The 23,803-nt window shown below is 37.5% G+C and overlaps 1 protein-coding gene across 1 annotated transcript in view; it reads left to right on the top strand.

The window, feature by feature from the left end:
• The window catches only part of AFG1L (AFG1 like ATPase), a 228,824-nt gene that overhangs the window by 67,561 nt on the left and 137,460 nt on the right, over positions 1-23,803 (top strand). The window contains exons 4-6 of the mRNA XM_021693462.1: positions 7,966-8,017; positions 20,072-20,173; positions 21,100-21,230. Of these exons, the coding sequence (XP_021549137.1) occupies positions 7,966-8,017; positions 20,072-20,173; positions 21,100-21,230 (285 nt within the window). The remainder of the gene's footprint in view (positions 1-7,965; positions 8,018-20,071; positions 20,174-21,099; positions 21,231-23,803) is intronic.

The following is a 23,803-nucleotide window of genomic DNA, read 5'->3' as shown; positions in this document are numbered from 1 at the left end:
AAATAAAATTAAATACATTGGAAGGATAGAATGTAACTGTAAAAATGAAAATTAAAAGACAAAAAAAAGGGGTATAAACAGGGGAACAGAACAGAGCAGTACATTATATCCTGAGTGTATTTTGTTCTGTTAGAAGAAACTACATCCTAAAATTGTAAAGAAAGAAAAACATATATATATATACACACACACACACATATATATATACACATGTATATACACACAAAAATAAAATTAATTACATCAAAAGGGTAGAATGTAAGTGTAAAGATGGAAATTAAAAAAGACTTTAACAAAAAGAAAAGAGAATATGATCAGACAGGTGAAGAGAACAGAGCAATACACTAGGTTCTCGATGTATTTTGGTCTGTTTGTCAGAAGAAACTGCATCCAAAAATTGTAAAGAAAGAAAAACTTATATATACAAAAATAAAATTAAATACAACAAAAGGATAGGATGTAAGTGTAAAAAAGAAAATTAAAAAAGATTTAAAAAAAAAAGAGTTGATAAAATAAATTGGTTGAAAAAGGAAAGAGAGGGCGCCTGGGGGGCTCGGTCGTTAAGCATCTGCCTTCAGCTCAGGTCATGATCCCAGTGTCCTGGGATCGAGTCCCACATCGGGCTCCCTGCTCAGCGGGAAGCCTGCTTCTCCCTCTCCCACTCCCCCTGCTTGTGTTCCTGCTCTCGCTCTTTCTCTCTCTGTCAAATAAATAAATAAAATCTTAGGGAAAAAAAAAAAAGGGAAAGAGAAAAAAATTAAAATTGAAGGACTAAAGAATCATGGGGAAAACCCCATGAATTTTATATAATTTTTTCCCCTAGTGCTGGAGTTTTGCAGTTCTGTGTGATCAGTAAACTTGGTCTTGGCCGGATATTCTTGCTGATCTTCTGAGGGAGGGGCCTGTTGTGCTGAATCTCAGGTGCCTTTGCCCCAGGTGGAATTGCACTGCCCTTGCCAGGGGGGCCAGGCTAAGTATGCTGTTCTGGATTCCTCTATGTGGCTTTTGTTCCCTGAAGGCTTTCTGAGCCTCTTTAGGGGATGAGAATGAAAATGGCAGCCTCCCAATCTGCAGCCCCAGAGCTGAAATCTCAGAGCCCCACTCCTCAGTCCATTCTCAGGGAAAAACTGTCAATCACTCCTGTCTTCCTGGTCTCTTTCTGCACTCTGTGTTCACCCAGCCTGTGACCAAGCATTTCTATCTCAGGCATGGGATCCTGTTTGGAGCCTCCAAACCCAGCAAACTCCCGCCGCACACACCTGCACCTTTCCTCCCCGGGTGAGGAAGTGGGAGGATCTCATGGTAGTTCTGCTGCTTGCTGGGCCCCTGCTTGGAGAGTGGTCGTGCTAACATGCTGGTTTATGGAATAAACTGAGATTCCCACTCCTGGGCTCACTGATTGCAGCTGGCTTTCTTGCTCAGATGCCTGGGGACTCTGCCACACTCAGGCATCCCCGGTCTTCCTGTGTCCCTGGGGATCCTGAGACCATACTGTCCCACCTAGGATTCTGCCCTGCTTCACCACCTGAGCATCTTTCAGGCAGGGATGTCCCTCACGGCAGCAGAGTTTTTAAAGTTTTGATTTTGTGCTCAGCTGCTATATCACTTTCCAGTGCTGGCTGATGGAGGTTTACCCCCCTTCCCTGTTTATCTATCCATTTATTGCCTCAGATTCACTTCTCTGTACCTCCTACCTTGCAGAAAGTGGTTGCTTTTTTATTTGTAGAGTTGCAGCTATTCTTCAATTTCCCAGTTAAATTCACAGGTGTTCAGAATGATTTGATAGCTACCTAGCTGAATTCCTCGGACCAGAGGAAGCTAAGGTCTCCTACTCCTCCGCCATATTGGACTCCTCATATTCCCTCCCCCACAACGTTTTATTTTGAAAAATTTCAACAATACACTTAAATCCATGAATGGTTAACATTTTGCCCCATTTGGTTTTTCTCTGTAAATATATATATAATTTTCTTTAATTAGCTGAAAGTTGCAACTTTCAGCTAATAACACTCGACCCTTTAAAACATCATTATGTATTTCCTAACAAGGACATCCTCCTGCATAACTGTATTACCATTATCACACCCAAGAAATTTAACATTGATATGATAATATTATCTAAAATAGAGTTGCTTGATTTTACCAAAGAAAAACACAGGATGTCCAGGTATGTTATTCAGATAAATAATACTTTTTTAGTGTATGTATATCTCTTGCAATATTTGGGAGATACACACACACACATACATACATACTAAAAAATTATTTGATGTTAATCTGAAATTCCCATTTAACTGGACATTGTGTATTTCATCTCGCAACCCTAAATATGAAGCCCACATTTAAATTTCTTCAGTTGTTCCCTAAATATCCCTTTAACTGTGTGTGTGTGTGTGTGTTTGGATTCACACTTTGCATTGGTTATGTCTCATAAAATCTTGATAGAATGATTGGATGTTTACTTTTTAAAATGTAAACCCCATGTTCAAAAGATTCTTTGGGTGGAAATCAGCTTTTATATACTGTATATAAACTTCAAAATGTAAATTTTACTAAACTTAGTGGCTTGGAGTGTATCACCAAATGCACAACAGCCAGGACCCCAAACGCTGGTGATATCAGCACAGTTCTTTTTTTTTTTTTTAAGATTTATTCATTTATTTACTTGAGAGAGAAAGAGAGAAGGACACCGAACCTGTTGGGGAGGGACAGAGAGAGAGTCCCAAGCAGACTCTGCGTTGAGTGGAGAGCCTGGTCTCATGACCCTGAGACCATGACCTGAGCCAAAGCCAGGATTTGGACGCCTAACTGACTGCGCCACCCAGGTGCCCCACAGCACATTTCTTTATTGTACAATTGTTAGTTTAGCCATATTGTTTAAAACAATTTTAATGACATTCTTTTGACACCTGCTTTTCTTATCCTCCCTTCTGATTTAGGTTATTACAGTAAGTCTCCTAAACTTGAGAAGGCTGTCTGATTAGAGAGTTCTAGGAGTTTTACTTTTTGGTTTTTGTTTTGGGGATTCCAGAGATAAGTGATATTATTCATTATATGTGTTTTTCTTTTTTTTTTAAGTTTATTTATTTTAAGTAATCTCTACACCAACGTGGGGCTTGATCTCACAACCCTAAGATCAACAGTCACAGGGTCTTCCAACTGAGCCAGCCAGGCACCCCAGTATATGTCTTTTTCTGCCAGATTTACTTTACTTAGTATAATGCCCTCAAGGTCCGTCCATGTTGTTACAAATGGCAAGATTTCCTTCTTTTTTATACCTGAATAATATCCCAATGTATATATTTTCTTTATCCATTTTCAGTTTTTGGACACTTTTGTTATTTTCATGTCTTGATTGTGCAGCAATAACATGGGGGTGCAGATATCTTTCTTAGTGTTTTCATTTCCTTTGGATAAATACCCAGAAGTGGAATTACTGGACAACTTTAGGGGTATCTCCAAAAGTGTACAGTGTGACCTCCCCAAAGGGGAGGACATTAAAATTCACTGTGCTATGAAAAAAAAAAAGATTGCAGCAGTTCATATTCTTACTAATTTATGAGCCTGCCTGTCTCCTTACATTTTTGACGGTACTGTATTCTCTCAGACTTTTAGATTTTTGTCATGGCAGTATTTCATTGTTATTTTATTTTATTTTATTTTTTTAAAGATTTTATTTATTTATTTGACAGAGACAGCCAGAGAGAGAACACAAGCAGGGTAAGTGGGAGAGAGAGAAGAAGGCCTTCCGCCAAGCAGGGAGCCCGATGCAGGGCTCGATCCCAGGACCCTGGGATCATGACCTGAGCCGAAGGCAGACGCTTAACGACTGAGCCACCAAGGCGCCCTTCATTGTTATTTTAAAACATACCTCTTTTATTGTGAAGGAGAATAAGTATTCTTTCAAATGTTTAAGCCATTTGTATTTGTTTTCTTATCGGTTTATAAAAACTATGCTTACTAAGGAAACAAATTCTTGTCTGTAATATTGCCAGATTTTTTTTCTTGCCTTTTTACTGTTCTTAGCATTTTTTTCCCAAACAGATATATTTAATTTCACTGCCTTTAATGTTTCTGTCTTTTCCATTATAGCTTTTGGGTTTATGTCTTGCTTACAAGACATTACACTTAATAGATTATAAAAATAAATTCACAGGAACACATTTATAAAGCTGTTGCTGAAAAGGATTACAAGAGAAGTGAAACATTTAATTTGATGGGCATGGTTCCTGGGAAAGTGGTGGGGGTGAGGACTGAGATCCAGAAATTGATAAAAAGTTACATAGGAAGAAGAATCATCTTACTTTGTCGTAGGAGAGAGAGCGGAAAAAGTGAGTGCAGATATGGGTGAGATTGCAATTTCTTTTCTTTTTTTTTTAAAGACTTTATTTATTTATTTGACAGAGAGAGACACAGCAAGAGAGGGAACACAAGCAGGGGGAGTGGGAGAGGGAGAAGCCCGATGCGGGGCTCGATCCCAGGACCCTAGGATCATGACCTGAGCTGAAGGCAGATGCTTAACCATCTGAGCCACCCAGGCGCCCCAACATACAGATTTTTAAATCCCTTGAAATAATTTCAATAGTTTTTGGTAGACTGAAAATATATTAGGAGAAAATTAGCTTACCTCTCAAAGTGGAAAAACTTGGAGTATATATTGTTTAGGTAGATGGTATCTAACATGTTATAGTTATATATTATAGTTACATAATTAGAAAATATGTGTGTAATATATAGTGTAACATATTTGTTAAAATGTTCTTTCCAAAATATGTTGAGTTTGAGTGGGTAAAACAGAAGATAGAACCAAATGATATTTTTTTGGACAGCATTGATTGAGTTCTCTCTATGTCATCTTTTTTCCCCAATCTGTTAAATTTTTGCCTCGAACTTCATTTTAGCATATATTGATGGTATCATGTGAATAGTACTAGAGTAGACCCGGGACTATTCCTGCAAAATGTGTTGTGAAGAATTATGAATTGCTGTGACACTTCACAGAATACAGAATGTTGCTTTCTTTTTTTTTTTTTTTAAAGATTTTATTTATTTATTTGACAGAGACACAGCGAGGGAGGGAACATGAGCAGGGGGAGTGGGAGAGGGAGAAGCAGGCTTCCCGCTGAGCAGGGAGCCCGACGTGGGACCCAATCCCAGGACTCTGGGATCATGACCTGAGCCGAAGGCGGACGCTTAACGACTGAGCCACCCAGGCACCCCCAGAATGTTGCTTTCAAAAGATTTCTAATACATAGAATATACTTAGAGATTATGAGGTTGTATGCAAGTTTTCCAATTTGAAGCTGTTCTAAAATTATTTAAGAGCATAATGCTTTTTTCTGACAAGTTGAAAATAGAATAACCAGTGTACAAGAATGGCACATATAAGATTTTAAAACAAAACAAATTAAGAGGTTTTGGCAGGAGTAGAATCTGCTTTCCGTTGAAGTTTAAGAATAGATGGAGAGTTAATGTGCAGAAGAACACAGGGAAGGCATCCAGCTGGCAGAATCAAAGCAAATTTTGCCTAAACCATGGGGAAGGTTCTTCTGGAAGGGGCGTGCTGGAGTCAGGGGCTGGGTTCTCAGAGAAAGCCAAGAGGAGCAAGAAAGCTAGAGAGGTTTCTGAGTTATGTTGGAGTGAACCCACAGATTAAAAAACAAAAGCATTTTGTATAATCAAAACTAGATGATATCATAGCCTTTGAGAATGTTCTCTGCCGAAATCCTGACTGCTCTGGTTTGTGCTAAGTGGCATAACCTTCACTTCTTTCTGCTTTTACCCTGTCTGAATTCTCTCTGCCCTGGCTTACCTTGGCTTTTGCATAGGTGTCTAGAAGCTGTTGCAGAGTTTGAAGATTACTCTTCTAAGTGAAACAAAATTTAGGATGGTTATTAGGGTTGATAATAATATCAGGCAAAGAGAAGTTCCATTTTGTTTCTTCCTTTGGAGCCCTCCATCCTCCTGTTTCCTTCCGGACGTGATTGCTTTCTTGATCTGCTTGTGCCTCTTTGCTTCTAGAGCAACCCTCCATCTTACCAGGGCTTCCTTCTCAGGCTCATCTGTCTTTTCTGGAGTCAAGGTGTTCCTATTTCTGATGGGGAGGTGTTTTTAAGACCCTCTATGTATGGAATGCCAATTTTCCGTTTTCGTACTTGATGGAGAGATTGGATAGATTAGATTGGAAATCATTGTCCCTCAAATCTTATTCAAGTCTTTATCTGTTGTTTGTGATCTGTTCCCTTGCCCCTTTGTTATCCTCCCAAAAAGCCACCTAGGATGTTTGTAGGGTGTTCTTTATATCCCTGGTATCTGAAATTTCAGGATTGGGACTTGGTATAGGTTTTATTTCCCTTCCTGTGCTGGGTACTTACTCTTTCCTCCCAATCTAGAAATGAAGTCCTTCAGATTTGAGAAAAAAATCTTTGCATTCTTTCTTAGATAACTTCCTCCTCTCCTTTTTCTTCTATTTTCTCTTTCTGGAATTCCTTTTTTGTCAGATATTGGACCTCCTGATGAATTAATCCAGTAATTTTCTTATATTTTTCCATGTATTCTTGTTGCTGTTTATTTGTTGTATTTTTTTGAGACAGCTCCTCAAGTTTATCTTCTAATCCTTTTTCTGAAATTGTATTTCTGCTACCATACTTTTTTTTTTAAGATTTTTTTATTTTGGGGGCGCCTGGGTGGCTCATTCGTTAAGCGTCTGCCTTTGGCTCATGAGGGTCATGATCCCAGGGTCCTGGGATCGAGCCCCGCATCGGGCTCCCTGCTCAGCAGGAAGCCTGCTTCTCCCTCTCCCACTCCCCCTGCTTGTGTTCCCTCTCTCGCTGTGTCTGTCTCTGTCAAATAAATGAATAATATCTTTAAAAAAGAAAAAGATTTTTTTATTTTTAAGTAATCTCTACACTCAACGTGGGGTTTGAACTCATAACCCTGAGATCAAGAGTCACATGCTCTACTGACTGAGCCAGCGAGGTGCCCCCCTGCTACCATATTTTAAATTTCAAAATGTTCTTTTGTTCTTGATGTTCCTTTTTCAAAATTGCATTTTGTTCTTGCTTTACAGTTTTAATAGCTTCTCTTATTTTCCCCAGCATGTTAATTATGTTGATTGCAGTTTTATTTTTAAAAGATTTTCTTTATTTATTTGAGAGAGAGAGTGCATGTGCATGAACAAGGGTGGGAGAGGAGCAGAGGGAGAGGGACAAGCAGACTCTGCACTGATTGTGGAGCCCCACGTGGGGCTCAATCCCAGACCCTGAGATCATGACCTGAGCCGAGATCAAGAGGTGGATGCTTAACCGACTGAACCACCCAGGTGCCCCTGTTTCCTCTGAGTTTTTCTCCCTTCTGTACCCTTGTTCTGGTCTCCAGCTTTCATCTTGAACGTTTTCCTTTTCAAGTTTCTATTGATTGTTGTGTGTCAGTTCATTTTAGAATCTTTTCAGATACTAACAAGCCAACTGAAGGCTCTATCCGTAAGAGGTTGGTTGACTGGTGTGCTCTACTGTAAGGTGATCTAATAGGGACCAGTTATTTCTTTAAGAGAAGTCTGCACATAAGTACCTTCAGGTTTTTGTTTGTTTGTTTTCCTTTTTTTCTGGAGACTATTCAGTGTCTCTAGAAAAATTCTTCTGATCTCTTGCTTGCTGGGAATGGTCTAGGCTATTATTGTTTGGGGAGCCCATTTAGGAAAGAGGGGGAAGATTACCTAGTTACTAAATGATGTAAGGGATGCAAACTCAAGTTGTGTCCCTTCAGAGCCCTTGCTCTGGGCTTTATGATTCTTGCCTCCTGCATTAAAATGTAACTTGGGCTTCATAGCCTTTTACATAAAATATTTTAACTTATTGTGTACAATAGCCCATTTTAGTCCTGTATCTGACAGTTAGGAACACTCTGTATGTGATGATATTTAATTATTTCCATGGAAGAGATTTATAATTTGTTCTTAATTTGCAGCTTTTTTCAAGGAGCAGACCTCCAAGAGGCCTATATGTTTATGGAGACGTTGGTAAGTATGTTAAAGTAAGTTTCGAGTGGTCTAAACAGGAGGCTCCCAGCTTTCACTCAGGGATATTTCCATTTCCACCCCTCAGTCCATTGCCAGCCAGGGAATAGGATGAGGCAAAGTAAAATGGGGGGGTGGGGAGAGGAGGGCCATTATCTTAGTTTTCTTTTCTTTTTCTTCTCAGGGTGCGACTGTAGTTTAGGATTGGTTAGCATGGTAGGCTGCAGACATTGCTTAGTGTATAAACTGAGTTGATCTCAGGGAAGGTAATCATTTACAAATAGGTTATTAGATAAATAATCTCATTTCTCAAAGCTATTTGACTCAGCTAATACTTAAAAAAAATAAGCTGTTCTTTTTTACTTTTAATTTCCACTTATATTTTTACTCATAATCTAAACCCTTGTCCTCAATTTAGTTACTGTTATCTTTCATTGAGTTATTAGTGGATATTCTTAATGAATGAGTGGTTATGTTTCCTTGGTCTCCCACATCCATATATTGGGTACAGTTTTCTTGGAAACCTTATAAGCTGTTGCTTACTTTTTAGATTTTCCTAATCAAAGAATGTCTTCCTTCTTTTCTGACTTCATTCTTGGTGAACTTGTCTGTTTTTTGGCTTCAGTTTCCTTCAAACAAATTCTTCTCTCCTAGTTCTAAACCTCTCCCTATTTACCCACCTTCACCGACGTCATGAAGGTGGCTCTTACTTTATCTGGTCTTATTGCTTATCAATCATTTCTTTTATTGGCTAACTAAAAATGCACATTTACATATAGCAAAATCAGTTTTGCTGCTCAACTGATAAATCTCAGGCTCCCCTATAGCCATAACAGATTTGTGTTATGAGGAAGTAGAGGCAAAGTTTCTTATCTTAGTAAGAATTTTAGGACAAGAAAAATAATAGGAGCCAAATAAGTAGTTATAGTGCCTTAAAGATCCAACTGTTCTTTTCTGGGTCCTCCCTCTTATTTGTTTTTGAATGCCTGTTTTACATTTATAGATTTACATTTATTTATTTAGCAAGTCTAATAAAAAGAATTGGTGAATTCATAAACAAGTGAGTGAGAGAGCTTGCCCCTTAAGATTCTTTATGTTCTTGGAGCTTACAGATTTGAAAACTGTTAAAGAAGCTCAAGCTGTTCTTTTTCTTAGTTCATTGGCTAATTGGTATTTTTGAGAACAGTGCAGGCTTACTTCTTATTTAAAAAGCAATTTATGCCAGGTGTTTGAGCAGTTTTATGTGTCCACACCTTTGGGTACTGCTAGCAGGTCTCATTCTGTTGTCTCTCATTCTTTGCCTCTTTGGAGAACAGTTACTTCCTATACCTTCACTTTCATGTTTAGTCATTGCTAAAATCAATATCTTTGTTTCTCCTGTTACTTCAACCACTTAACCATACATGGAGATGGTTAGTAAAACCTAACTGTTTCCACTTCTGCAAAAGGACTTAAAAAATAATAATAATACCCCAAACCTATAAAAGTTAATGGATTTTAGTTTGGAAAATACAGCCATATGCTAATAAATTGAAGGGAGGTGTGATAAATATAATTCATCTGAGTGCTTGAAAGAATTAGAGAGGATATGGTAACATCTGTGGTTGTTCACAGAGCTGGGTGTGTGGCAACATTTGGTTAAGAACATCTTTATATTGCAGAGAGGGGAAGAGAAAGGAATTCTACAGTAGGAAGAGAAATGAACATTTTTTATGACTGTACTCAGTTTAGATTAGAATATTTACAAAACAGGGCACCTGAGTGGCTCAGTCGGTTAAGCGTCTGCCTTTGGCTCAGGTCATGATCCCAGAGTCCTGGGATTGAGCCCCACGTTGGGTTCCCTGCTCAGCAGGGAGTCTGCTTTTCCCTCTCCCTCTGCCCCTCCCCTTGATTATGTGCTCTCTCTCTCTCTCTGTCAAATAAATAAATAAAATCTTAAAAAAAAATACAAAACAGGTAATAAAAGACAGGTCAGATTCTTATTTTGCATGGAGGGGGGTTGCTATCTGGGAGAATAGCCTCAGAATGCTCTCACAAGCTCTTTTTCGTTACTATTTTCCTTTTTTAGACTTGGGAAACAGGTGTTCAATTTTGAAGAGATTCAGTGGGAAAGATGTCTGTTTCATAGCACCCCCTTCTGCTCCTTATTCCTGTACTTGCCCTGGGCTCTGACATGAACACTCCATTCTACTTGTGTTGAGATGATTGACTCAGATGGACCCTCAATCCAGGGAACTCCAGTAGAGTTGATATGTAAACTGGAGACCTTATCATCATGATTCAACCTTGAAATGTTTTCATTAATAAAATGCTTAGCATATCTCATGCAGAAGCCAAATGCTGCAGTAGGAGTGTTTTGTGGCTTCATTCTTACCCGTGTAGTTGGCTTCCTCCTTTTTTTTTTTTTTTTAAAGATTTTATTTATTTGTCAGAGAGGGGGAGAGAGAGAGCGTGTACACAAGCAGGGGGGGCAGCAGGCAGAGGGAGAAGCAAGCTCCCCGCCGATCAAGGAGCCCGATGCGATGCAGGACTCGATCCCAGGACCCTGGGATCATGACCTGAGCCAAAGGCAGACGCTTAACAGACTGAGCCACCCAGGCTCCCCAGTATAGTTGGCTTTCTTACAACAGGGTTTCAGCTCTTGACTAGCAGCCTGTGGTGGTGATGGCAGGGTTAATGATTCCTCCTGTACATTTGGAGAGGATCAAAGTACATTTTTGTTTATCAGTCCCTTTTCTGCTGCCTCCTGGTTGAATTCTGGGCTTGGGTGATGGAGGACAGCACTTCCAGCTCCTTCAGCAGGGCGCTTGGCTGTGAAAAGGGCAACACTGGGAGGGGGATGGTCAAGTAGTCATTTTTGGCTTCATAACTATATAGGCTTGAAAGTTAGAAGAGTTTTAGCTTTTATAAATTACTCTTCCTTGTAAAAATCTGCTCTTGAGAAAAACACAAGGTTTTATTTAGGATACTATAGAGACCAAAGCAAAATTGTGAAGTAGGTAAAATTTAGTGTTGGTTTCTTCCCCACATTTTTTCAACATCTGTCCTCATTCTTGTGTTCACTTGACAAATTTTATTGAACATTTGCTGTGTGCCAGGCAGTGTGTTGTTTCTGCAGATGTAATGGTGAATAAAAGCAGACACAGCCTTTGCTCACCCAAAGCTTATAGACTCTTGTGATGGCTCTGAAATATTTTTGAACATGACCCACAGTAAAACATATTTTTACATTCTGACCTATGTATGTGTGTGTGCATGTGCACACATGCACACACACACCCCTGAAAAAGAGTTTTATGAAAGAAAACTTACTCTGACATGTGATACATTTGGATATTTTCTATTCTGTTCTAGTCTATGAAAAGATAATTCTGGTTGTAGAGGCAGTTTGAAAAACACTGGTCTAGTGTCTCTAATATCCATTACTACATGTTGGTGTGCTAGGGTTTTTTCCTGCTGTTTCATCTTTTTGGGCATTAGGATTTCTCATGCTGGACCTTCCACAGGACACAGCTTTCTCCTCTACTACTTAAACTGGTTGGACTCATATTATCCCAGGATCTGCCTTCTAGCTAAATATCTGAACTACTTCTAAGCTGTTTCTAATCTAAACTATTCTAAACTACTTGCTAAAATTTTAATGGGTTCCATTGGATGAGTAGGTTACCTCACCAGAACATTTGCTTTTAAAAAGAGTCTTCTAGGGGTGCCTGGGTGGCTCAGCTTGTTAAGCGTCTGCTTTTGGCTCAGGTCATGATCTCAGTGTTGTGGGATGGAGCCCCACATCAGGCTCCCTGCTTAGTGGGGAGCCTGCTTCTCTCTCTGCCTCTGCCCCTCCCCACTCGTGCTTGTTCTCTCTCTCTCTCTCAAATAAATAAATAAAAAGATTTTAAATTTTAAAAAAATTAAAAAAAAATAAAAAGAGCTTCTAAGAGTTAGAATTTCACTGGAACTTGATATATGAAATAGAACTGTAGTGATCCAGCTGATCACTTGGTGATTTTGGGCAGAGAAATCTTTTAGCATCTCTGAAATTCCACCACACACAGGGCTCTTGCCCACCACACTAAATCTAATGGTGTTTATCATAGCCACATTGAAAGAATTTTACATTTTAGAAAGACCTTTGTTACCTTTTTCCTCCCTTTTTTGGTAGTGTCATGAACTTAACATTTCCCTCATATTCTCTCTAAGCACTGTTTGGTGTTGAGGAAAGTCAAATATTAATAATTTTTTGGGTAGATCTACTAGTTTCTGTTAGAAGTAGGGGAAAAAATTAGATGTTGGTAGAAATAAGATAAAGAATGAATACAAAATAAGTAGAGATTTAAGTATATACCATTTTCACACTCTAAAAATTAACATTATTTGTAATTTCATTAAATACTCAGATTTCTGATTGTCGTAAATGTTTGTTTTCAGTGTGCTATTAATTTTTTTAAAAGATTTTATTCATTTATTTGAGAGAGAGAGAATGAGAAAGAGAGCACATGAGAGGGGAGAGGGTCAGAGGGAGAAGCAGGCTCCCTGCTGAGCAGGGAGCCCAATGCAGGACTCGATCCAGGGACTCGAGGATCATGACCTGAGCCGAAGGCAGTCGCGCCCAGTGTGCTATTAATTATTAAGTCTTTAGTCTCTTTGTGTGTGTGGGTGTGTGTATGTGTGTGTATGTGTGACATCATACCACAGAGATGCATCAGCAAAATTCACACTGTTACACACATATATATGTACACATACATATATAAACTAATTTGTCCTGTAGGATTTCCTACAACGTGGGTTTTGCTGATGCATCCCTGTGGTGTAATGGGAGTCTTTCAACTCTGTCTTTTTCAAGATCGTTTTGGCCATTCTATGACCTTTGCATTTCCACATTTTAGAATTGGCTGGTTAATTTCTTTAAAAAAAAAATCCTCCTGGGATTTTGATTGGGATTACATTCAATCTATAGATCAATTTGGAAAGAATTGATAACTTAAAATATTGATGTTTTTGATAAATACTGATTTTTTGATAAAAATTGAGTCTTCCAATCTATGGGCATGGTATGTTTCTTCATTTTTAAAGATCTTTAATTTCTCTCAGTGCTGTTTTATAGGTTGTAATGCAGAGTTCTGCCATATTTTTTGATAAATTTATTCCTGTGTATTTTATGTTTTCTGATGCCACTGCAAATGGTATTGTGTTTTAAACTTTTAATTTCCAACTGATCGCTGCTAGTGTATAGAATCAATTGATTTTTTTGGTGACCTTGCTACATTCAGTTATAAATTCTAGTGGTTATTTGATAGATTCTTTAGGAATTTTTATGTATACAATCATGCTGTTGCAAATAAAGAATTTTTCCTTTACAATTTGTATGTCTTCTGATTCTTTTTCTTGCCTTATTGCACTAGCTAGGAACTCCAGTATAATGCTGAATAGAAGTAGTGAGAGTGAATGTCCTTGCCTTGTGTGAAATTTTAGGGGAAAAGTGTTCAGTCTTTCACTAATAAGTATGATGTTAATTGTAGGGTATTTTTTTTAATGTATTATTTTTCTTAATGTGGCAAAATATACATAACATAAAATTTACCATTTTAATTACTTTTACTTGTAAAGTTCAGTGGCAGTAAGTACATTGACATTGTTTTGCAACCATCACACCATCCATCTCCAGAACATTTTCATCTTCATTTTTAAAGATCTTTAAATCTTTTGCAGCCATTATACCATCCATCTCCAGAACATTTTTCATCTTCCCAAACTGAAACTCTCTACCTATAAACAATAATTCCCCATTCCATATGCCCCTCCGTCCCAGGCCCTGGCAAACCACCATTCAATTTTCTGTCCCTGTAAATTTGACTACTCCAGGTATGTCATATATAGTGGAATCATATATTATTTAAATTTTTGTGTCTAGCTTATTTCACCTACCATAGTTTTATTCAGGGTTCATTTATGTTGTAGACTGTATCAGAATTCCATTACTTTTTAAGGCGGAATAGTATTCCAGCATATGTGTCCAATTTTTATCTGTTCATCTGTTGATGGATGTTTGGGTTATTTCCATCTTTTGACTGTGGTGAACAATATCTGAATCCCTGCTTTCAGTTCTTTTGTGTATATACCCAGAAGTGGAGTTGGTGGATCATATGGTCACTCTGTGTTTAATTTTTGGAGCAACTTCTATACTGTTTTCCACAGCAGCTGCACTATTTTACATTCCCACCAGCAATGTACAAGGGTCCTCATTTTTCCACATCCTTACCAATATTTGTTATTTTCTTCTTAAAAAAATAATAGCCATCCTAATGGGTGTTGAAGTGGTATCTCATTGTAGTTTTGATTTGCATTTCTCAAATGATTAGTGATGTTGAGCATCTTTTCATTGTATGTCTCTTTTTGTATTTGTCCTTTATGAGTTTGAAAAGTATGCTTCTTTTCCTAGTCTGCTGAGAGATTTGGTCATGAATGTATGCTGACTTTTGTCAAACATTTTTTCAAATGTGATGATTATATGGTTTTTATATATTGAATTTTATTTTGATAGGGAGTTAAGTTACTTACATGCCAGCTTGATTCATTTGAAGTATTTTTTTTTTTTAAGTAGGCTCCATGCTGGGCTTGGAGCCCAATCTGGGGCTTGAACTCACGACCCTGAGATCAAGACCTGAGCTGAGATCTAGAGTAGTATGTTTAACGGACTGAACCATCCTGGGGCCCCTGAAGTATTTTTTTAATTGAAATTTTTATTGAGATAATTATAGATTCACACTTGTAAGAAGTAATATGGAGATATCTGTGTACACTTTACTCATTTCCCCCCAAAGGTAACATTTTGCAAAACTATAGTATAAATATCACAAACAGAATGACATTGATATAATTCACTGATCTTATTCAAATTTCTTGTTTTACTTGTACTCATTTCTGTGTCTGTATTTAGTTCTGTACAATTTGTCAACTGTGTAGGTTCATGTATTTACTGCCACAGTCAAGGTACTGAACAATTCTATCACCACGAGTCCCTTGTGTTGTTCATAATTTTGTAACCGTACCTACTCACCCTCTCTTTCTAAGTCCTGGCAGTCATCAATCTGTTCTCCATTTCTAAAATTCCGTCATTTCAAAAATGTTATATAAATGGAAAAGTACATAACCTTTGAGATTGGCTTTCTGCCCCCACCCCAGTGTAATTTCTTAGAGATTCATCCAAGTTGTTGCATGAGTACAGTATCTCTGGAAATTGTTCATTTTACAGTTTCCTGATGGCCATTCTTTGCCTCACATCATGGAGTATCACCCTACACATGAGCAGCTAGTATTCAGCCAAAGACTTAAGAGTACCCACATGTTAATTTCTGGAGCTCCTTCATAGATAGCTTCCTCCTCCCTGGCATTTTGCCTTGCAAATTTCCCTGGCATTGGACTCCCATAATTCTGATCTCTCTTAATGCAACTCAGCCTGCCCTGGGTGTTTTGCTTGGATTCCTCCTTTCTGTGCAGCAGTCTGGAGGGTGCCTCCAAGCCAAAAGCTGCAGTGATATAGGGCTCATCTTGTTTTTCCCTTCTGTCGGGGATCAGAGTCTTGTATTTTTATTTTCCAGTGTCTGAAAATATTAGTTTCATACATTTCATCCAATTTTCTTTTTTTTTTTAATTTTTTTTTTTAAGATTTTATTTATTTATTTGACAGAGAGATAGACAGAAGAGCACAAGCAGAGGGAGTGGCAGAGGGAGAGGGAGAAGCAGGCTCTGCACTGAGCAGGGAACCCGATGCGGGACTCGATCCCAGGACCCCGAGATCATGACCTGAGCCGAAGGCAGACGCTTTACCATCTGAGCCACCCAGGCGCCCCTGTATTTCATCCAATTTTCAAGGTGTTTATGTTGGGATGGCAAATCTGGAACCAGTTACTCTCACATGGTCTCTCAGAAGTTTTTGTTTTCTTGATACACATTGTTAAACTTTTCTTACTCCAAGGTGATACAGATGTTCACACATGTTATCTTCCGGGTTTTTCATATTTTTTAGCACCTTGGATTCATCTGGAATTAATTTTGGTGTGAAATGTGAGTAGGAATCTAGTTTTATTTTCTGCAAATGGCTGAGCATTTGTCTTTAACAATTATTTTTTTCATATACACTGTTATTATATATCCTTAGGTCTGCTTAATTGGTTTAGTTTATTTTTTTAGAGTCCGGTACCACTCAAATACAATTTTCTAATTTCATGATACATTTTTATTGTATAGTTTCTCTTCTTTTCCTCCTTGCTTCCCCCAACCTCTATTACTTGCTACTTGATCTTGTTTTAGAGTATTTTCGGCACTTTAAAATTTTTTTAATTGTAATTTTTTAAAGATTTTTATGTATTTGTGAGAGAGAGAGAGTGAGCAAGCACAAGCAGGGAGAGGAGCAGGCAGAGGGAGAAGCAGGCTCCCTGCTGAGCAAGGAACCTGATGCGGAATTTGATCCCAGGACTTTGGGATCATGACCGGACCGAAGGCAGACACTTAACCAACTGAGCCACCCAGATGTCCCTTTTTCACACTTTTTAAAGAAATTAGCCACTCAGGAGAATTTTTAAAAGTGTGGGTGTTTTTATTTTATTCAAATATTAAGTACTTTATTTTTTTTTCCAGTTAATTGTGGGTCTTAGATATCATGTCATATCAGAACGTATTGATCTACCTCATTCATTTTACTGGGTATATACTATTTTATTATATGAATGTTCCACAATTCACTTAATCAGTTTCCTGTTGATAGACCTTTATTTATTTATTTTTTATCAGGAGACTGACTTTAGGATCATGTTGTCAAGTTATTTCTAAATTGATTTTGATTGGGATTCCACTGAGCTTTGAAATAATTTAGGGAGCAAAAATATCTTTACAGTATTGATTTTGGTTCTGAGTATTTTTAAATACTTGTCTACCTTTTGATTGACATTGCCAAACTGACTTCCAGAAGGGTTGGTTTTATACTATCTCCAGAAGCATATTAGAGTGCTTGTTTTCCTACATCTTCACGAACATAAAAATGGTATATCATGGGTGTTTTTCCTTGTATTCCTTTTATTCCTGGTAGAATTAAACTTTTAAAAATATGTTTAAAGCTATTTATATTTTTTGTGTCATTTGAATACTCATTTTTTCTTGTACATTGATCATCTTTTTTTCCTTCCCCTGTTAAATCTGTCCTGTTTAGTATTCTTTCAGTTGTAGTGGGAAAAAAAAAAAAAGCTAGTTGAATTGGCTGAACCAGGGGAGGAATTTAATGGCTGGTTTAATTATTAAGTTGAATAATGGTCTGATTCAGCTGTGGGTAGATCTATATTTAATGTCTTAAGTGATATTTTTGGGATCTCTCTCCCCTTCCCTCCATTTCCCTTTTCCTTCATCTTTTGGTTCTGCTTTCCTTTTTGGCTTCATTCTTGTTCATAGTTTTGTTGTTGGCTTCATTCTTGGTCACAATTTTTTGCTGTTATAAAAAATATTTCTGGAATTTTCTAGGTTGCTCCTTTAAAAAGAGAAGAGATGATTCTTATTTTCAGGATCCACATTAACTGCCTCTAGAGAACACTGACCTAACTGGGTCATGTGCTCATTACAGGGCCAACCACAGTGTATATGATAAAGGGGTATTTTGATTTGGCTCATCCTGTGATTGATGCCCTCATAGAATCATGCTAAGTAGGGAAGTTTTCAAAAGTAAGAGATTTAGGACAGACCAAAAATAAAAACAAAAAACCCCCAAAACACCACTGTAGTTTCTAAGAGCTCTTCATATTTAAAGATATGTAAGGTTAATCTTTCAGTTTTCATGAAGACAGGGATTTTTGTCTCTTTTGTTTACTACCAGATCCCGAGCACCCAGAATAGGGCCTCACATGTGTTATTCAGTAACAATATATTGATTAAATAAATAAGGATACTAATTTTATTTATAGTGATTTTGATATTCAGAAGGTTAATTTTTTTAAGGTTTTATTTATTTATTTGAGAGAGAGAGAGCACGCGCACACGCAAGTGAGCATGAGCAGGGGGGTGGGGCAGAGGGAGAGGGAGAAGCAGATCCCTGCTGAGCAGGGAGCCCGATGCAGGACTCGATCCCAGGACCCCAGGATCATGACCTGAGCCGAAGGCAGACACTTAACCTACTGAACCACCCAGGCGCCCCAGAAGGTTAAATTTCAGGTAGCCATTTTTTCCTTTATGATTTTTTTTGCTTTTATATCCAGAAGCTTTTTATATGATGGTCTTGTTATATTTTAAGCCTGTTTTTTAAAGACTCAGCACAAAGATTACATTCAAATATATATTATTCACATTTTTTGTGAGTTCCTGACTTTTTTCTGGATCTACAAGCGTACTGTTTCATGCAGCAGAATTTAAAATTTTATTATTTTGCATAAATGTAATGATTCAAATCTGCTGCTACGCACTGTATCAAGAAATATTATACTAAATATTTTTTGCAAAAAAATTACTTTTAAATCGAATTGGTTTCTTCATTAATGACCAGATGTGTTTGGTGAATTGTATTTTCACATACAAAAAACTTTCTGGTGATTCAGATGGCATGGGCTCAAAGCCATATGGAATGGAGGAAAGCCAAATAGATTTAAGACTTAGATCTCACATCCTGAGCCGCCTATGTATACTCGTAGCTCCTGGGAGGAGAGGATGGGCACTGTGGTGGGGTCGTGCCAGAGGAAGTGGTGAGCATGAGGGACAGCATCAGTATGCCCTGGCCTGGCCTGCTGAAGAATGCTGGGTCTGACCTGAGCCTGAGTACTGCCAATGTCCCCAAAGCTCTGGGCTTTCTGCGAGGGAATAAGACTTTCCGTGCATACTTTGTTAAATATGACTCTTCGATTACTAAAGCAATCACAGTGGTTCAAAGTTTCAGTGTTGAAGGGTTAACGGTTTCAATTTCTTCAAGTAGGCCTCATTTTGAAAGATTTACGTTCTCAGCTTTTTAAGAAAGTGTTGTATCTTAAGAACACTTTCTTCAAAAGCTAAAACAAAACAAGCAAAGAAAAAAAAAGAGACAGCAAGAAACAGACTTTTAACTATTGAGAACAAACTGATGGTTATCAGAGGGGAGGTGGCTGTGGGGGAAGGGTGAAATAGATGATGGGGATTTAGGAGTGCACTTACTGTGATGAGCACCACATGTTGTATGGAAGTGTTGAATCACTATATTGTACACCTAAAAAGTAATATTATACTGTGTGTTAACTATACTGCAATTAAAATAAAAAACTTAAAAGAAAAAGAGCATAGTATCAACATGTATAAAAAAAATACTGTAGGATATGCAAAGAGAAATAAAGATAAACCTACCAAAAAATTGTTAAAATTGGCAATTCTGCAGTTCTTTTTTTTTTTTTTAATTTTTTATTTATTCGACAGAGAGAGATACAGCGAGAGGAGAAACACAAGCAGGGGGAGCAGGAGAGGGAGAAGCAGACCCCCCACTGAGCAGGGAGCCCGATGCGGGACTCGATCCTGGGACTCCAGAATCATGACCTGAGCCGAAGGCAGTTGCTTAACCAACTGAGCCACCCAGGCGCCCTAATTCTGCAGTTCTAATGTACATCTATTATTTACTTTCAGCATTTATGTTAGATACTAATCTTTATTTTTTTATTTTTCATCTTTGAATTTCCCTAAGACCACTCCTCTTGCTTATGGCCCAATAAATATTTACTTAATTAAGTTATTTTATTCATATTGATGTCTTTTGGAAGAGAAACTGAAGAATGAATAATCTGCAGATCTTACCAGTTTATTTACATAGTTCTCTGGGGGAAATAGACCCTGTAATGTTAATTAAATGTTGTATTTCCTAATAACAGGATTTTAACAAAAAAGAGCAATATCAACATTTTATTTTTAGCTCATTTAACATACAAAATAAACACTCCTTCCAAAAAAGTAACATAGTCTTAAGCTTTCCAGTAGAAGAGTATGGTTTCATTATCCCAAAGCTAATGAACAATCATGAGAGCGATCAGTACATACTGTTTAATAGTTTTTTTTTGTTTTTTTTTTAAGGTACAGGGAAAACAATGGTGATGGACATGTTTTATGCTTATGTGGAGATGAAGAGGAAGAAACGGGTTCATTTTCATGGGTTCATGCTAGATGTTCATGAAAGTAAGTTAAATGGTCTAAAAGAAGGGATTTTTAAGTGGGCAAACACTACAGAATAGTTCTTACCATCTTTTAAAATTCTTAATCTTTTAAAAAATTAGTTTGCTTAAAGTGAGGTTTTATTTGGTTTCACTTGTTTTGTGCTATATTGAAACAACTCGTGATGTATTTAGAGTTGGTCCTAAAGACAAATTCAGTACTTCCCATTAAGAGAAGAGAGGTTACTATATGAAGGTCGGGTATTTCCTCTTTCTACTAAGGATCAATAAGAAATGTTAAAAACTCGCTTATTTCAAGAAGTTGTTCTTGACTAGGTCATTTCCTCTGTGTCACCTTAGCAGGTAGGCATTCATGTGCTTGTATGTATGCCTTATTGCTTTGTCAGTGTTCTTAGATTATTTCTGTTGTGCATTATTTGTCTACCAGCTATACCGTAACCTCACCAGGGCAGGAACATTGCATTTTTCTTCTAATACTTCCAACATTCAATACACTTTTAAGGAGTGAAGTGGGATTGCCTAGAGATAAGGGAACATCTGATTATGTATGCTAGACGTAGGGCAGGATCACCTCCTCTGCCCGCATCTCTAAAATCCTCAGCAACAAGATTGATCTGTTGATCCAGCTAGTTACCATCTTGTCATCTAGGCTATCACTTTGTCACCTCTGAAGTGATTGAAGGGTCGGGATGGAATGACTACAAAGTGTCCTTACAGCCATGGGAATGTATTAAGATGTGAACAACTTATTTTGAGGTAGAGAAAATGCAACCAATTTTTCAATAATCACATTTGATTTTATGTGGCATTTAAACTTAGTTTTTATGTTCACACTGAGGTTTCATTTAGAGATTTAAAAGATACATTATAGTTATTTAAAATGAACAATTAATACAGTATTTGATTTGTGTTTAATTTCATCCATTAAAGGAATACACCGCCTTAAACAGAGTTTGCCAAAAAGAAAACCGGGATTCATGGCTAAATCATATGATCCAATAGCTCCCATAGCTGAAGAGATCAGTGAAGAAGCATGTCTCTTATGTTTCGATGAATTTCAGGTAAGGTAGAGATTTTCATAGATGTGGAATGGTATTCTGAATGACATGTGAAGATTTAAATTCTGTTCCTGATTTTATCATTGTTTTATAAATTGATTTGACACATTACCTCTTATGAGTTTATTTTACCGTCTAGTCCAGGGATTAGCAAACTATGGCTCACACAGAGCAAATCTGGCCCATCTTGCTTTTGTATGGCCGGTGAGAAAAGAATGATTTTTATATTTTTAAAGGGTCTTTTATTTATTTTTTATTTTTTATTTTTTAAAGATTTTATTTATTTATTTGACAGAGAGGGACACAGCGAGAGAGGGAACACAAGCAGGGGGAGTGGGAGAGGGAGAAGCAGGCTTCCCGCCGAGCAGGGAGCCTGATGCGGCGCTCGATCCCAGGACCCTGGGATCATGACCTGAGCCGAAGGCAGTCACTTAACGACTGAGCCACCCAGGCGCCCCTTTAAAGGGTCTTTTAAAAAAGAAGAAGAAAATGCAACAGAGACCACATATGGTTTGCAAAGCCTAAAATATATACTACTCAGCCTTTTATAGGAAAAGTTTGCCCATCCCTATATTAGGGTCATGGATTTACATTTCACCTGTACCATGATGGAGATAATGTCATGATTACAAAATAATGTCTTTAAAGATGTTTGTGGGTTTTTTTTAAAGTGTTATATAAAATACAAGTGATTAACACATCTCATTTAAGCCTCACAACTTGTTTGTGATGACAGGGGGAGTTGGCCCTACTTGAACTTTCAAAGTTCTTGTAGTTTTAGGAGTCTCTGAAATTGTGCATTTAAATTGGTAATAAGTTATTTTCTGATCTTTATTTCTTACGAGAGCAAAGATAGCATGCAGGCAAATGCCATGTCTTATACTTTTTCTGTATCCCAGTGTTTAATAATGATAATAATAATAATAATAATAATAATAGATGCTCTAGGTTAAGAATTACTTCGTCTTTATTTGCTTTCTTCAGTGGTTCTGAAATGTAATAGTTTATTTTTCTATAATTCTTACTGTAAGAGCAATTGATTATTGGAATGAAAATAGAAAAATCCACAAATACTGAATATAAGGTTAAAAATAGGGCTTCACACCCAGAGCTTTTGAATAATATCTCTGGAGCTGAGTGCATAAACTCCTGTGTCTGACTGCCTAGAATAAAGGCCCAGAGAACTTCGAAGGGGTAGGAAGCTAACATTTGTTTTGTGCCTACTCTGAGGTGGGCCCTGGGTGAGTCACACATCTTATTTAAGCCTCACAACAGATTTGTGATGAAGTGAGGGAACTGTCCTAGTTGAATTCTAAAGCTTCTTACAGTTTTAAGATTCTCTGAAATTATGCATTTAAATTGGTAGCGAGTTATTTTTTGTTCTGGGTTTTAAAAACCTGCATTGGTGGGAAGAGAAGATGGCCAGGTTGCCTTTATCCCAAATGAGGCAGATAGGTCTCCTTTAGCAACTTGATACACTTATCTAACAATGGTCTCGATTTATGATAGATGAGAAAGAAGAAGTTTCACCAGGAATGGTGTTACACTGGGCCATCTGGAAAGGAGGAATCTTTTTTTCTCCTTTCAGTCATATTAAGACAGCCTGGCATTGACCTTCTTTTTTTTTTTTTAAGATTTTATTTACTTATTTGTCAGAGAGAGAGATAGAACACAAACAGGGGGAGTGGCAGGCAGAGGGAGAAGCAGGCTTCCCGCTGAGCACAGAGCCCTGATGTGGGGGGCCCAATCCCAGGACCCTGGGATCATGACCTGAGCTGAAGGCAGATGCTTAACTGACTGAGCCACCCAGGCATCTTATCACCTTTTGTATTGTAGAACTACAAAGGTCTTCAGAAGAAGCCTTGTGGGGAAGAAATGTTCTACTCTGAAAAAGTGCACTAAGTGTACAATGTGTTGCAGAAAGAGAAGGGCCTAGTTTAGTTCTAAAAATAGTACTGAGTTTGTTGTTGACAACAAAAGTCAGTGATAAATCAGTGAAGACCATCTCTTGTTTTCTCATTATGATCTCTTAATCACATTATCATCAATAAAATTGAATTAGCACAGTTAAATTTTTGATTAGGGCATTGAAGTTAAATTTTTTTAAAAAGTGTATTAATACCTAACCTTTGTAAAATGATTCATGGTTTACAAAGTGTTTTTATATCTATAACACAGTTATTCATTTAATTCTGTAAAATAGTTATTATAGTCATCATGTAGATGAGGAATAGAGGGCATCAGAATTTCCTTGGTATCATATAAAAATCATGACCTTTAACTTAAAAAATGTGAATTTTAAAACATTCAGAGAAAAGATTGGTCTGTTGCTGTGACACAAAGACCATTGGCAAGACTATTTAAGAAGGTTAGGAAGCAATGACAATTTGGTGGTACAAAGAGATCCTCAGAGGATTAATAGCAAGCAGGGCCAAATTACCCATTAGGTGTAGTAGGCACAGTACTTAGGGTCCATTATACTTTCAGGGGCCCATAAAAATAGTTTAATTTCTTTTAAAATTTGCGGAAAGAAATGAACATATCTTAATGAATTCAGCCTGTATCTATATATATTT

This window comes from Neomonachus schauinslandi, chromosome 8, assembly GCF_002201575.2.
Source record: "Neomonachus schauinslandi chromosome 8, ASM220157v2, whole genome shotgun sequence".
Classification (NCBI taxonomy): Eukaryota; Metazoa; Chordata; class Mammalia; order Carnivora; family Phocidae; genus Neomonachus; species Neomonachus schauinslandi.
Note: the sequence above shows the minus strand (reverse complement) of the source record. Positions and strands in the feature narration are given on the sequence as shown.